Source organism: Eriocheir sinensis, chromosome 12 (assembly GCF_024679095.1).
Source record: "Eriocheir sinensis breed Jianghai 21 chromosome 12, ASM2467909v1, whole genome shotgun sequence".
In the NCBI taxonomy this organism is placed as follows: domain Eukaryota; kingdom Metazoa; phylum Arthropoda; class Malacostraca; order Decapoda; family Varunidae; genus Eriocheir; species Eriocheir sinensis.
In genome coordinates this window covers 4,177,770-4,191,786 of record NC_066520.1, presented here as the reverse complement: position 1 = coordinate 4,191,786, position 14,017 = coordinate 4,177,770, and the positions used below count along the sequence as shown (strand labels likewise).

At 46.7% G+C, this 14,017-nt stretch overlaps 1 protein-coding gene across 1 annotated transcript in view; it reads left to right on the top strand.

Annotated features, from left to right (window-relative positions):
* LOC126997239 (uncharacterized) overlaps positions 1 to 14,017 on the top strand; it is a 231,959-nt gene that overhangs the window by 37,157 nt on the left and 180,785 nt on the right. Inside the window, exon 3 of the mRNA XM_050858237.1 lies at positions 7,934 to 9,075. Within this exon, the coding sequence (XP_050714194.1) occupies positions 7,934 to 9,075 (1,142 nt within the window). The remainder of the gene's footprint in view (positions 1 to 7,933; positions 9,076 to 14,017) is intronic.

The window sequence follows — 14,017 nt, the reverse complement described above, 5'->3', positions numbered from 1 at the left end:
GGGTCTTCTGGACCTTATTGGAGTGTGTCAGGCGTATGCTGCCACGCACGTTATTGTCTACAACACCACCAAGACAGAGTAAATGGTATTGTTGCCGCCACACTCCAGGGTGGACTATCGGACATCAGCGTGGCTAAGTAGGAGTGCCCTTACATTTGTGGATAGATTCACATACCTGGGCCATGTCATCAACAGGGAAAGGACCGATGATTATGACATCAAGAAGCAGCCCACCAAGCTCACAGTCATCGGCAACACGCTGCTGAGGAAGTTCTCCTTCTGCAACACAGAGGTGAAGTTGCAGTTATTCAGGAGCCACTGCTACTCTCTCCATTGCAACTCGCTGTGGTCGCGGAATAGGGTTGCCTCCATGAACCGTTTTATTTTATTTTTATTATTATTATTATTATTTTTATACAGCAAAGGAGTAGTTCAAGGGCATGAAAAAAAAAATGTGAAAAAAAAGCCCGCTACTCACTGCTCCTAAAAAGAGTGGCCGAAAGATAGGTCAATTTCGGGAGGAGAGGTGTCCTGATACCCTCCTCTTGAAAGAGTTCAAGTCGTAGGCAGGAGGAAATACAGATGAAGGAAGATTGTTCCAGAGTTTACCAGAGTGAGGGATGAAAGAGTGCAGATGCTGGTTAACTCTTGCGTAAGGGATTTGGACAGTAAAGGGATGAGCTTGAGTAGAAAGTCGTGTGTGGCGAGGCTGCGGGAGGGGGGGAGGCATGCAGTTAGCAAGTTCAGAAGAGCAGTCAGCATGAAAATATCGATAGAAGATAGAAAGAGAGGCACCATGACGGCGAAATTTAAGAGGTAGAAGACTGTCAGTAAGAGGAGGAGAGCTGATGAGACGAAGTGCCTTCGACTCCACTCTGCCCAAGAGAGCTGCGTGAGTGGAACCCCCCCACACGTGAGGTGCATACTCCATACGAGGGTGGACAAGGCCCCTGTAAATGGATAGCAATTGTGCGGGGGAGAAGAACTGGCGGAGACGGTACAGAACGCCCAGTCTCGAGGAAGCTGATTTAATAAGAGAAGAGATACGAAGTTTCCAGTTGATAGTTTGAGTTAAGGATAGACCGAGGATGTTTAGTGTTGAAGAAGGTGATAGCTGAGTGTTGTTAAAGAATAGGGGATAGTTATTTGGATGATTGTGTAGAGTGGATAGGTGGAGAAATTGTGTTTTTGAGGCCTTGAAGGACACCAGGTTCTTCTTGCCCCAATCGGAAATAAATAGTAAGGTCTGAGGCTAAGCGTACTGCTGCCTCCAGCCTGGAATCTTTTAGTTCCTGTTAGGTAGATTTTCTATTAAAAGAAGTTGAGTAATGCAGAATAGAGTCATCGGCGTAAGAATGAATAGGACAGTTCGTTTTGGAAAGATGATCATCAATGAACAACAAAAAGAGAGTGGGAGATAGGACAGAGCCCTACGGAACACCACTATTAAGAGGTTTAGGGGAAGAACAGTGACCGTCTACCACAGCAGAAATAGAACGGTCAGAGAGGAAAGTTGAGATAAAGGTACAGAGAGAAGGACAGAAACCGTAGGAGGATAGTTTGGAAAGCAAAAATTTGTGCCAGACCCTATCAAGGGCTTTTGATATGTCGAGCGCAATAGCAAAGCTTTCACCGAAATGGCTAATAGAGAATGACCAAGAGTCAGTTAGGAAGGCAAGGAGATCACCAGTAGAACGCCCCTTGCGGAACCTATACTGGCGATCAGATAAAAGATCAGAAGTGGAAAGATGCTTTTGAATCTTCCGGTTAAGGATTGATTCAAAAGCTTTAGATAGACAAGAAAGCAAAGCTATAGAGCGGTAGTTTGAGGGATTGGAACGGTCACCCTTCTTAGGCACAGGCTGTATGAAGGCATACTTCCAGCAGAAAGAAAAGGTAAATGTTGACAGGCAGAGGCGAAAGAGTTTGGTCAGGCAGGGTGTCAGCACGGAAGCACAGTTTTTAAGGACTATAGGAGGCACTCCATCAAGTCCATAAGCCTTCTGAGGATTGAGGCCAGAGAGGGCATAGAAAACGTCATTCTTAAGAATCTTATTAACAGGCATAAAGGAGTCAGAGGGGGGATGAGTAGGAGGAATATGACTAGAATCGTCCAGAGTGGAGTTTTTAGAGAAAGTTTGAGAGAAGAGTTCAGCTTTAGAGATAGATGAGACGGCGGTGCTGCCGTCAGGACTAAGGAGAGGAGGAAAAGATGAAGAAGTGAAGTTGGAGATGTTTTTGGCTAGATGCCAGAAGTCACGGGAAGAATTAGAAAAAGCAAGGTTTTGGCATTTTCTATAAGTGAAGGAGTTTTTGTTAAGTCGGAGAATAGATTTGGCACGATTCCGGCCAGAAATGCAAAGATCATGGTTAGCGGGAGTTCGAAGGCTCTGGTACCTTTTGTGAGCTGCCTCTCTATCTTTGAGAGCACGAGAACAAGCGTGATTAAACCAAGGCTTTTTAGCATGAGGAGTAGAGCAAGTACGTAAAATGTATGCCTCCATTCCAGAGACAATCACCTCTGTGATGCGCTGGCACACACAAAGGGGTCTCTACCCTGGAAGCAGTAATCATTCCCCGGGAAATTGGAAAAGTACATCCTCAGGTCGTCCCACCGAGCTGAAGCAAAATGCCAGAAGTATCGCCTCTTCGGTGAGTCCAGAGGGTGTACAGGAGCGATAGGACAGGATACAGAAATAAGGTTGTGATCGGAGGAGCCCAACTGAGAGAAAAGTTTGACAGAGTAAGCAGAAGGGTTAGAAGTAAGGAAGAGGTCAAGTATGTTGGGCCGGTCTCCAAGACGGTCGGGAATACATGTAGGGTGCTGAACCAACTGCTCTAGGTCATTGAGGAGAGCAAAGTTGCAGGCTTGTTCATCAGGCTGGTCAGTGAAAGAGGATGAAAGCCAAAGCTGGTGGTGAACATTGAAATCTCCCAAGATGGAGATTTCAGCGAAGGGAGAGTGGGTTAAGATGTGCTCCACTTTAAAGTTCAAGTAGTGAAAGAATTTTACATAGTTAGTAGAGTTAGGTGAGAGATAAACAGCACAGATGTATTTAGTAATAGAATGACAATGAAGATTTAGGGAGATGGTGGAAAATTCTGAAGAGTCAAGGTCGTGGGCACGAGAGCAAGTGATGTCGTTGCGCATGTAGGCGCAACATCCAGCTTTGGATTGAAATTTAGGATAGAGATAGTATGAGGGAACAGAGTAGATATTGCTGTCAGTAGCCTCAGAAACCTGTGTTTCGGTGAGGAAGAGAAGGTGAGGTTTAGAGGAGGAGAGATGGTGTTCCAGAGAATGAAAATTAGGACGAAGACCGAAGATGTTGCAGAAATTGATAAGAAAGGGGTTCGAGGAGTTGTCAAGACACCTCTCAAGTCGGCAGCCAGAAGGGGAGTCCTCCCTGGGGGAATTTGTGGTCCCCCCCCGGGGGAAGACTCCGAGGCATTGTTTTGGCGAGAGTGGCTGGGCCTTCTGTTCGTGGAGACTGTGCATAAGCGTGCCGTGTACACGCACATATAATCATAAGGTTGCTATAATTATATAAGCGTATATGTATCTCGTTCAATCTCGATCAATTTCTTGTCTTGTTTTTTATATATGCCGCTGGGCGAATTAAAACTATTATTATTATTATTATAATATCGCTCTTGCTTGGCCCATTCTATACCCCTGTGCTTCTCTTGACCTAAGTCGCTAACGTAAGGGTTGATTGAAGATCTGAGCAGCTCGTGGCCCGAGTCGTGGGTAATCTTCCGTCACTTGGGAATGGTTGAAAAGTGTCGGCGTACATCGGTGGGATTCACACCTAGGTCGCCGGACTAGTCACACACACAAGCCGATCACTTGGCCACCGCCTCCATCGCCTCTAAACTTAGGAATGCTGGTTCCTCGTTCCAAAGTCGCGAGCCTTGTTACTGGACTTTTCATGGGAGCTTGCTCTGGGGGACAGTCAAGAGTATAGACGGCGAGTGATTTACACGAGATATAGACTCCAACACTCTGAGGTTTATGATTTTTCGCACAGCCGGGAGTAGTGATGTTCTCTTCAAGCAAGATTGCGCAACTATAAACAATGCCTGCGCCATAACGAGCAGGGACCAGCCATCAGGCCTCACGAAGGAAGTTAGAAATCTCCCCCTTAAGTGTGTTACGCATCATGAAAAGAGGTATATGCCTCACAGATTTGATGTAAGGGAATAGTTTCAGTTCCTTTTTCATGATGCGTAATACACCTGACGGGGAAATTTCTAACTTTTGGGTACGACTGCGGTGGGACTTTTTGGGACAACTGATGGCTGACTTACGGATACCATCAGTGTCGCTTGGTTCTTTGTAACTGATGCTGGACGTCCACCGTTGCCCTTGTGAGTGCTGTGAATAGTACCTTTGCCTTCAAAGTGCTTGATAACCCTCAGTATGATACTGCTTTTTCGGTGAATCACGTGTGTGTACATTAAACTCCAGGCAGAATCGACGACGGCTCCCTGACCGGGCCTGACGTATGATTTTTTCCTCATACCAACATTTCATTTTATCTTTATATTATGGGGTCAAAACTATTGCAAACGTATGGTGGCATCATCCAATTACCATAATCTAAAAAATTAAAAGAGGTAAAAATGTAAAGAAATGATACATCTGATATCGTTACACTTCTTTTTAATCACCCTGTACTCTCTGGCGTTCATGAGAAAATAAGAAATCGGAAAGTGAGCTAGGACATGGAACAACATTAGACGCACTGATTGACACTTTGTTTTCCCTTCATTACAAAAAAATGTTTTTCAAGAGTTGGATCTTTGAAAAGATGAGTTCTTTGAAGCAATGTGAAGGAGGAGTGTGGAGGAGAAAATCGGGTGGTCAACAACCTAACCATGACCGGCAAAGAGCGTTATGACCCTTGTCTTCACCCTGTGTGGTCAATAAAGGACGTGTGTGTTGTGGTGTGTGTGTGTGTGTGTGTGTGTGTGTGTGTGTGTGTGTGTGTGTGTGTGTGTGTGTGTGTGTGTGTGTGTGTGTGTGTAGTAATAATAATAATAATAATAATAATAATAATAATAATAATAATAATATTAATAGGTTTATTAAAGTATGGCAGCCGTTAGGCTGAAAATATACGGATTAAAAATACAATATACTAATACTAAATTAGCTACAATAGAGGGAGGGAGAGGGTGGGAGGTGGTTTGGGAGAGCTAAAAATAGAGACAAAAGGGAGAGGGAGTGTGGTGTGAAGGGGGCACTTAGAAAGTTGGAAAGTTTCGTTTAGTCGGCGCAACACCTGTGGTCACATGCCTGAGAGAGAAAGAAGGGGAAGAAATTCTAGGAGGCGGGAACAGATCCCAGGAGACGGGACACAACCCCCGATTAATACCTGGTACCCATTCACTGCTGGGTGGACAGGGGCGTAGGGTATCGGAAAAGCCGGTCAAATTTTTCCACTCCGCCCGGGAATCGAACGGAGACACTTAGAGGGTGACGGCGAGGTGCTAATCTGCACCGCGGCTTTTTGGGTTTGACTATCACTGCTGGGCATTGTTTATTATCTGCACTATCGCTGGCACTGCGCTTCGTTTGAAACGGTCTGTTCGCGGCGCTCTGAAGGGGGTGAGTTTGTTGTGGTGTCTAGTGAAGCGGGTGGGGGTAGGCGCGTCGGGTGGCCGGAGGTGGCGGTGGCGAGGATGTCGAATTTACTGAGGGCGTCCTGGTGCCTGTCAGATAGCCTCGGTAGACTCAGGGTGGTCAGGGCGTTGTCGTAGGTGTGGTAGTCTGGGCCTAAAATGACCCTGAATGCCCTCTTTTGTACCCTCTCAAGCTGCTGTTGTTGGTTAAGGGACGATGACCACGCTGGGGAGGCATACATGAGTTTTGGCAGTATGAATGAGGTGTAAATACTGCACAGTTCAGCAGCCGATGCCCCCAGCGTCCTGAGTCTACGCAGCATGTACAGCTTGTAGGAGGCTGCTCTGACGGTGTTAGAGACGTGGAGCTTCCAGTTGAGTTGGTTATCCACAGTGATGCCGAGTAGTTTGGTGGACTGGACAACCTGGAGGTGGTGTGTGCCAATTGACAGCAGCGGAGGTGGCACATCTCTTTTGGACGTGCATCACCACGATCTTGGTGTGATTTATAGTAGCACTGTTGTCAACCGTCCATGCCTGAAGGTTGTCGAACGACGCTTGAAGAGGTGCATAGTCTGGATCCCTGTTGTTGACGGGGACGCCGAAGGTGCTGTCGTGAACATATTTCCAGCGATGCGGTGTGTCAATGAGGGAGTTGTTAATGAGCACCAAGAAGCAAAGCGAACCATTTTTAGTGCTTTGCGGGACGCCACAGGTCAGCTGAAGAGGGGGGGGGGAGACAGAGCCCTGGGAGCGAACTATTTGCGGGCGTGGGCTGAGGAAATCAGTCAGCCACGATACAATATTAGGGTGAAGCCCCAGCTCAATGGCCTTAGTAATGACAACAGTGTGGTCTACAAGATCAAATGTTTTCCTGAAGTCGACAAAAGCAAGGGCAAGGGAGGTGTCTCGTTTGTCCAGGTGGCTGTGTATGAAATCTAGAAAGCTGATCAGGCAATGAGTGGTGGAGGAACGCTTCATATTGCCAAATTGTTGGATGTCTATGAGGCTACTAATATCATCATTAGCCCAGTTAAAAATAAAATCTTCACAAATGAGGCTGGGAATGGGCGTGATGGCGATTGGCCTTAGGTCATTAAGTGACTGTGGGCTGGAAGTTTTAGGGATGGGAATGACATAGGAAGTTTTCCAGTCGGTTGGGCAAGTGTTTTGTTCAAATGAAGCATTTATTATGGAGCAAATGGGCGTGGCAAGTTCAGGGGCAAATTCCTTATAAATTTTGATTAGGAGGTCAGTGGGCGTGGTAGCTCTGTGCGTCCTTAATTTCTTTAATTTATTGAAAACATCAAGCTCCTGGACGGAGGGGGGTGGGGAGGGTGATGGTAAGTGTGTGAGGAGGGCGGTGAGATCAAGTTTTGGGAGGCTTTGACAGATACCCGCGAAATGGGTATTTATCTCCTCGGCCGCTCGGTCAGGTGATAAATGTGAAGTGCAAGGGAAGGAGGGTGAGTGTTTGCAGAGTCCACAAAGAGACCTGAGCTTGTGTGTGTGTGTGTGTGTGTGTGTTTCTCTCTCTCTCTCTCTCTCTCTCTCAACTCGTTACCGTTTATTTTTAACCTTATTTTTCCTGTTTCTCACCTGGTAAAACAGATGAGTTCTTTGACATTTGAGACGCGCTTCCTGTTTCTTTCAGTCCAAACGTATTTCTGTTTTCTCATCATTAACCTAAATAATTCTTTTGTCTCCTGTTATCCTTTCCTCTTCTTTATTCTCCGTTCTTTTCGCCTATTCCACCAGTGTTCTTTTGTTCTGATATTTCAACACACCATTTATTCTCATTTTTCTTCTTACTCTTTTTTACTCTCTTACCCTCATTTTTCTTCCATTTTTTCTTCTTCTTCTTCTTTTTATTATTATTATTATTATTATTATTATTATTATTATTATTATTATTATTATTATTATTATTATTATTATTATTATTATTATTATTATTACTGTTATTTATATTATTATTGTTATTATTATTGATATTGTTATTTTTGTTATTATTATTATTATTATTATTATTATTATTATATTATTATTATTATTATTATTATTATTATTATTATTATTATTATTATTCCTCCTCTTCATCCTCCTCCTCCCCCTCCTCCTCTTCCTTATCTTCTGTCTTTCTTCTCCATTCAAAATTAGTGTTTGCATTCCTTTACTTATCCTCTTCTTCTCTAAGAATGTCCTTTTCTTGCGCAACAACTGAGGAAAATGGACAGCTAAGGGTGTTGTCATGTGGCTGTCCTATAACATTTCTGTTATATGCTAACTTATCTAAATCCTGCAGGTCAACTTGTGGAGTCGCGCGCTTACGCCCCAGGACGTAGAGGCATTGGCTGTATGTCGGCAGAACTTGGAAGGGGATCTAATGGCTTGGGCTGGACCATGGAAAACATCCGGAAACGTGACCTTGACTGAGGAATCCTTAGACAAGCTATGCCAAGAGGCCTCGGGAACTGACTACTTCATCTTCACAGATTTCACCGCCAATGCCGCCTTCCAGGTGTGTGAGGGTCTGGGAGGTCTTGTGCCCACACCGCAATCCCGAGGGGAATATGAGACCATCGTGAAAGCCGTGGAAAAGTACCACAAGAATGGTGGACAGACTTGCGAGCCATTTTGGGCTGGAATCACTGACCAGCAGGAGGAGGGTATGTGGACGCTGGTTAAAGACATGTCTAAGATGGAGCCTCCATGGGCTGTGGACGAGCCGGACGGCAGCAATCTAGAGAACTGTGCTGTGGTGGAAGGGCCCCTGCAGATGGCTGACGCGCGGTGTGATGAGCAGCAGTGTGTGGTTTGCGCGGTGCCTCGGCGACCCGTGTGGACCCTGCTGGGTGCGTGTGAAAGATACCGCCGCAACACGCACTTTGTGGCCCTTCAGGACGCCCACGAAGGTTTCTTGTTTCGTGGCTATTCCGATTTTCGCATCGTGAAGGACGGAAGTGATTGGCTGTGGTGGGACTGGCGTAACAACCAAACGGTGGCAAGCTTGTCCAAAGCCTCCAACGGGGTGCCCATCGGACGCCAAAACTGGACCCTTAAAAGACCTATGTGCGGCCAGATTGAAGGGGAGACACGAAGGCTTCTGCTGACTCCCTGCCCGACAGACTTCTTTTCGTGCGACGACGCTTCATGCATCCGTCTTTACCAGCGTTGTGACCTCAAATTTGACTGCCGCGATAAGAGCGACGAGAGCGGATGTCAGTTAGTGCGATTCCCTCCTGTCTACCGGCCTGACTTGCCCCCTGTTGTCAACAACCTTAACAACCTTTCGTCTCCGCTACCAGTCACTCTGCACGTCGTCATTGAGAGTGCTGACGTCGACACGCCTTCCATGCACTTACACGTCAATCTCAACGTAAGCATGACATGGCAAGAGGCGAGGCTCAACTTTCTCAACCTCAACGAAGACTACACACTCAACAGGTAAGAACTTTTGGCACAGTATACTAGGGCACATTTTGACATAATTAACCTTCAGAATGAGTTCGACAAAAGGCATCAACTTTTAACTCACTTTTAACAACACCACTATTCCATCCCAATCTCGTGTTCCCTTATCCCTACACTCCTTCCATCACACTTACTAGTGAGGAAGCTGCGGCTTGCGTTGTCTGGGAAGCAATATGCAGTGTTGCAACACTGCATATTGCTTTGGCCATGGCCAAAGTCCACCCTGAAGTCGGCTATAATACTTTGATACTTTGATACTTCAGAGGTCATAGCTGCGCGTGGCTGCGGTACTCATCTCCAAACCACTACTCCAGGACACGAGTCAATGTGAAGTCCGAGAATGCCACAATTTACTTTCCCCAGGTTTCCTTAGGTATCCATTAATCAACCAACCCGAAAGGGAGGATGAACAGCTGTGTGAGCTGCACGCCGACTGCCAGGGACTCTGACAACTGCTCCACGGGGGTAGACACGAAATTATATATATTTTCTCTTCACAGTATAGGGCAAAAACAGGGTTAAACAATAAAATCCTCTTAACTCACTGGTTCGTATATAAGGGGACAAAAAAAAAAAAAAAAAAAACAGCCGAAAAGTAAATAGTTATGGTAATATAGCTGTAGAGGCGCCGTTGTTCCCCAATTGATAGAGTTTTAAGACATAAGATAGAGAAATTACAGTGAACGGCATGATATTCAGCCATTCCCACTACGAATTTTATTTTCCTACGGATTCTATCCCTCTGTCTGTATTCTTATCTCCAGTTTCCTTTCCGGCCGTTCTATCTCTGCTGTGGTAGACGGTAACTGTTCTTCTCCTAAACCTATCAACAGTGGTGTCCCGCAAGTCTCTTCCTACTTCCCACTCTCTTCCTGTTATTCATCAATGATCTTTCCACAACAAACTGTTCTATCCATTCTTACGCTGATGACTCAAGTCTGCATGATTCAACTTTCTTCAATAGAAGACCCTAAAAACATAAATTACAAGATTCCAGACTGGAGGCTGCAGAACGCTTAATCTCAGACCTTGCTATCATTTTTTATTGGGGTAGGAGGAACTTTGTGTCGTTCAACGCCTCGAAAACTCATTATCTCCACCTATCAACTCGAAACAATATTTCAAACACCTATCCCCTATTCTTCGACAACACTTAACATGCTCGGTCTATCCTTAACTCAAGATTTTTCTGGAAAATTCACATCTCTTCTCTTACTAAGTCAGCTTCCTCGAGGTTGGGCGTTTTGTATTGTCTCCGCTAGTCCTTTTCCCCCGCATAGATGCTGTCCATATACAAGGGCCTTGTCCACCCTCATATAGAGTATTCATCTCACGTGTGGGGGGACTTCACACATAAGCTCTCTTGGACAAAGAGGGGTCTAAGACTCTCCGCTTCATCAACTCCTCTCCTCTTACTGACAGTCCCGGGACTACCTCTTATTTTCCGCCGCAGTGTTGCATGTGTCAATCTTCTACCAATATTCTCATGCTGACTGCTCTTCTGAACTTGCTAATTGCATGCCTCGCCCCTTCCCGCGGCCCCACTGCACTCAAAGTTTTACTCTTGTTCACCCCTATACTGTCCAAATTCCGTATGTAAGAGTTAACCAGCATCTTCATTCTTTTATCCCTTCCGCTAGTAACCTCTGGAACAGCCTTCCTTTGTCTGTATTTCCTTCTGCCTATGACTTGAGCGCTTTTAAGAGAGGACTGGCAAGACACCTCTTCTCCTCGAACGTGTCAGACATCCCAGTCAGTCAGTTATTTGGTCTGTTCATCAGTCAGTCAGGTGGTCAGCAATTCAGTCAGCTGGTTAGAGAGCAAATCAGCTATTCACTTATTCAGTTTGTAAATCAATATGTCATTAACGTTAGTTAATGCTGTGGATGTCAATAAATGGGTTATACTGAATAGCTAATAAACACGTGCAAATGCGTGCATGTCTACTGAAGTGAATAGCTGTGTCCACCTTTGTGAGAAGAATTCAGAATACTGTTTGTTGCTGACTAATGGACGAGAGGGTAAGCAGCAACAGGAGGGAGGATACAGGAGGAGGAACTTTGGGCTGGGGGATGATTAAAGAAGGGGACCCGGTGGCATTTTTCCCAACTGTATACTGGCTCGTCAAGGGAGGCACAACCAGCCAATCACCGTGCGTCTTACTCATGACGTCATGAGTCACCACAGCCAATCAGCATTATTAGGAGAAGTGAATTGGCAAAATTAGGCAAATGCTTGCATGTAACTGCAAGAAGTGAGATTGTCTGACATTCAATAACTCAATTTTATTGTAACACATCATTCTGACCAAGTAAAGCAATGATATATTGTTGTGCTGGAAGCTTCCCCCGGCGTCCATGGGCCTCTAGAAGGCTCCGGGAGGAGCGAGCAGGGGGGCGGGGAGCAAGGCGAGCCGTCCGCGCCCCGCGGGGCGCGGCCAGACGCCAGGCGGGAGGTGTTGCCAACTCGCATATATTTTTGCTACATGTTCTTGTATGATCTAAAATATACTGTAACATTTTAGACTGTACTGTTCTGGATATATATATAGGAGAAGAGGGCGAGAGAGGTCCAGTCCGAGGCTAGTGGCCAGTGAAGAGTCAAGAGTGAAGTGTACAACTAAGGAAGAATATTAAACTACAGAAGTTGTACAAAGTGTTTACATATCTCCCTCCCACGGAGTCTTTTAACGGCGACACGGAACCCAAGTAATACGTCCGGCATAACACTGGTGTCAGGAGTGTAGCCATTTGTTTTTTCGCCATGGAGACTCGTTCCCAAGCTGCCCAGAGGGACGACATGTTGACTGAACTTTTGGAAGCCTTGATACTACAGGGGGAGAAACAAGAAAAAGCACACCAAGAACTCAAAGAACAACAAGAAAGAGCACAGCAACAACAAGAAAGAACACTCCAAGAACTCAAAGAACAACAAGAAAGAGCACACCAAGAACTCAAAGAACAACAAGAAAGAGCACAGCAACAACAAGAAAAAGCACAGCAACAACAAGAAAGAGCACAGCAACAACAAGAAGGAACACTCCAAGAACTCAAAGAACAGCTAGAAGATCGCTTCACAGGATTACAGCTACAGCTAAAAGCAGTACAAGATGGAAGTGAGTCAGTGCGAAGAGAAATGACTGATGTGACCACGAACTTGGGACAACGCCTGATAAAAGTGGAGAAAGAACACACAAATCTTCAACAAGAGATGGAGGTGGTACGGGAGACGACACACATAAATATTAGAAGTAAGTGACAGAGTGAAGGCCCTTGAAGACTGCTTGGCTGGAAACGGACAGCCAGTGCCTGCAGGGACTAGTTGTACCCAAGATGCTTCTCCTACGCAAGTCCGGGGTAGTTTGAGCCCTGTTTCGCCTGAGTTTATCCCCGCAAGAAGTTCCGCCAGCCCCATGAGTCTGCTGGGTTCGCCTGTTAGAAAGAAGCCTCAGGAGTTTGATGGCAAAGTCTCCTGGGAGGCTTACCGCGCTCAGTTTGAGCTGTTGGCAGCTCGGAACGGATGGGATGAACAAGAGTGCGCGGTACAGCTGGCCACTAGCCTGAAAGGGGCGGCGCTGGAGCAACGATATGGGACCAAGCACCAGAACGAGCTCTTCAGGGTTAGGTTCAGAACCCGCAACGGGAGGCGCGGCGAGTCTCTTCAGGAACTCGCTCAGGACCTTGAGAGCATGGCGCACAAGGCATACCCAGGTGCCACCCCTGACCTGTTGACGGTTTTGCTGCGTGATCAATTCATCGATGCCCTGGACAGCCCTCAGCTGAAGATACAAGTGAACCAAGCTAAGCCAACATCAATGCAGGAAGCTCTGGCACGTGCCATGGAGTTTGAGTCCTTTGTTAGGTCTAGCTTGTCAAGCTTCAGGGACGACTCGACTTCTGGCTTTAGGGCACGAAAGGGCGCTGTCAGCGACACAGACGGGTTCCAAGGAACGTGCTGGTACTGCGAGAAGGTTGGGCACAAGGAGAACGAATGCTATAAGAGGAAGAAGGAATATGAAGGTTGCCCTAAGAAGAAGCCCAGGGAAGGACCCAAGTGCTGGACCTGTGGAGAAAAGGGGCACTGGAAGAATGAGTGTCGGAAGAATGTGCCCCCGGCGAGGGACCACCACTCGGGAAACTAAGGAGGACTGGTTCACGGGGGCAACGACCAGTCTGTCCTGTACATGCCCCGAAGATATCAGTGTGTAGGAGAACCACCATGACAAGCTGCCAAGTGGAGGGCAAGGTTGATGGAGTGTTGTGGCCTGTGGTCGTCGACACAGGCTCGGAACGCACATTGGTGCGGCCTGACGTGGTGAGTTATCGTCGGCTTCCTAAGACGCCGCATCGACTGTTCGGAGTCACAGGACACTACGCAGAGCTCAGAGGCCCAGTGGACGTGAAGTTTGAGCTCGGAGGAAAGGAAAAGTTCATCTCTGACTACGTGGCTAACATGGACGACCACTGCATCCTAGGTATGGATTATCTTGTCTCCCACAGGTGCGAGCTGGACTTCCGCGCTAAGCAGCTGAATGTAGGAGGAAGGTGGGTGCCACTGACGACTGTGAACAAGGAAGACCTGCCAGTGACGGTCAAGCGCACCACCATTATTCCTCCGAGGTCGGAGATGCTGTTACCCTGTCAAATTACGGGTGCCCCCCCGGCTAGCCTGTGTGTGGTAGAGAGTGGAAGTCGATGCCCTGTAGAAAATGGGGTGATTGTAGGCAGTACTTTGGTAGACCCTGCTGCAGCGGAAGTGCTTGTCGTCGTGGCCAATATCTCCTTCAGCCCAAAGAACATAGAACAAGGGACCATGGTGGGGTTGTGCCAAGAGATCGACCAGGAACCGAAAACCTGTGTCTGCAGGAGAACCCTGACGAAGCCCCAGGAGGAGCTGCCCGACTACCTGCGCGACC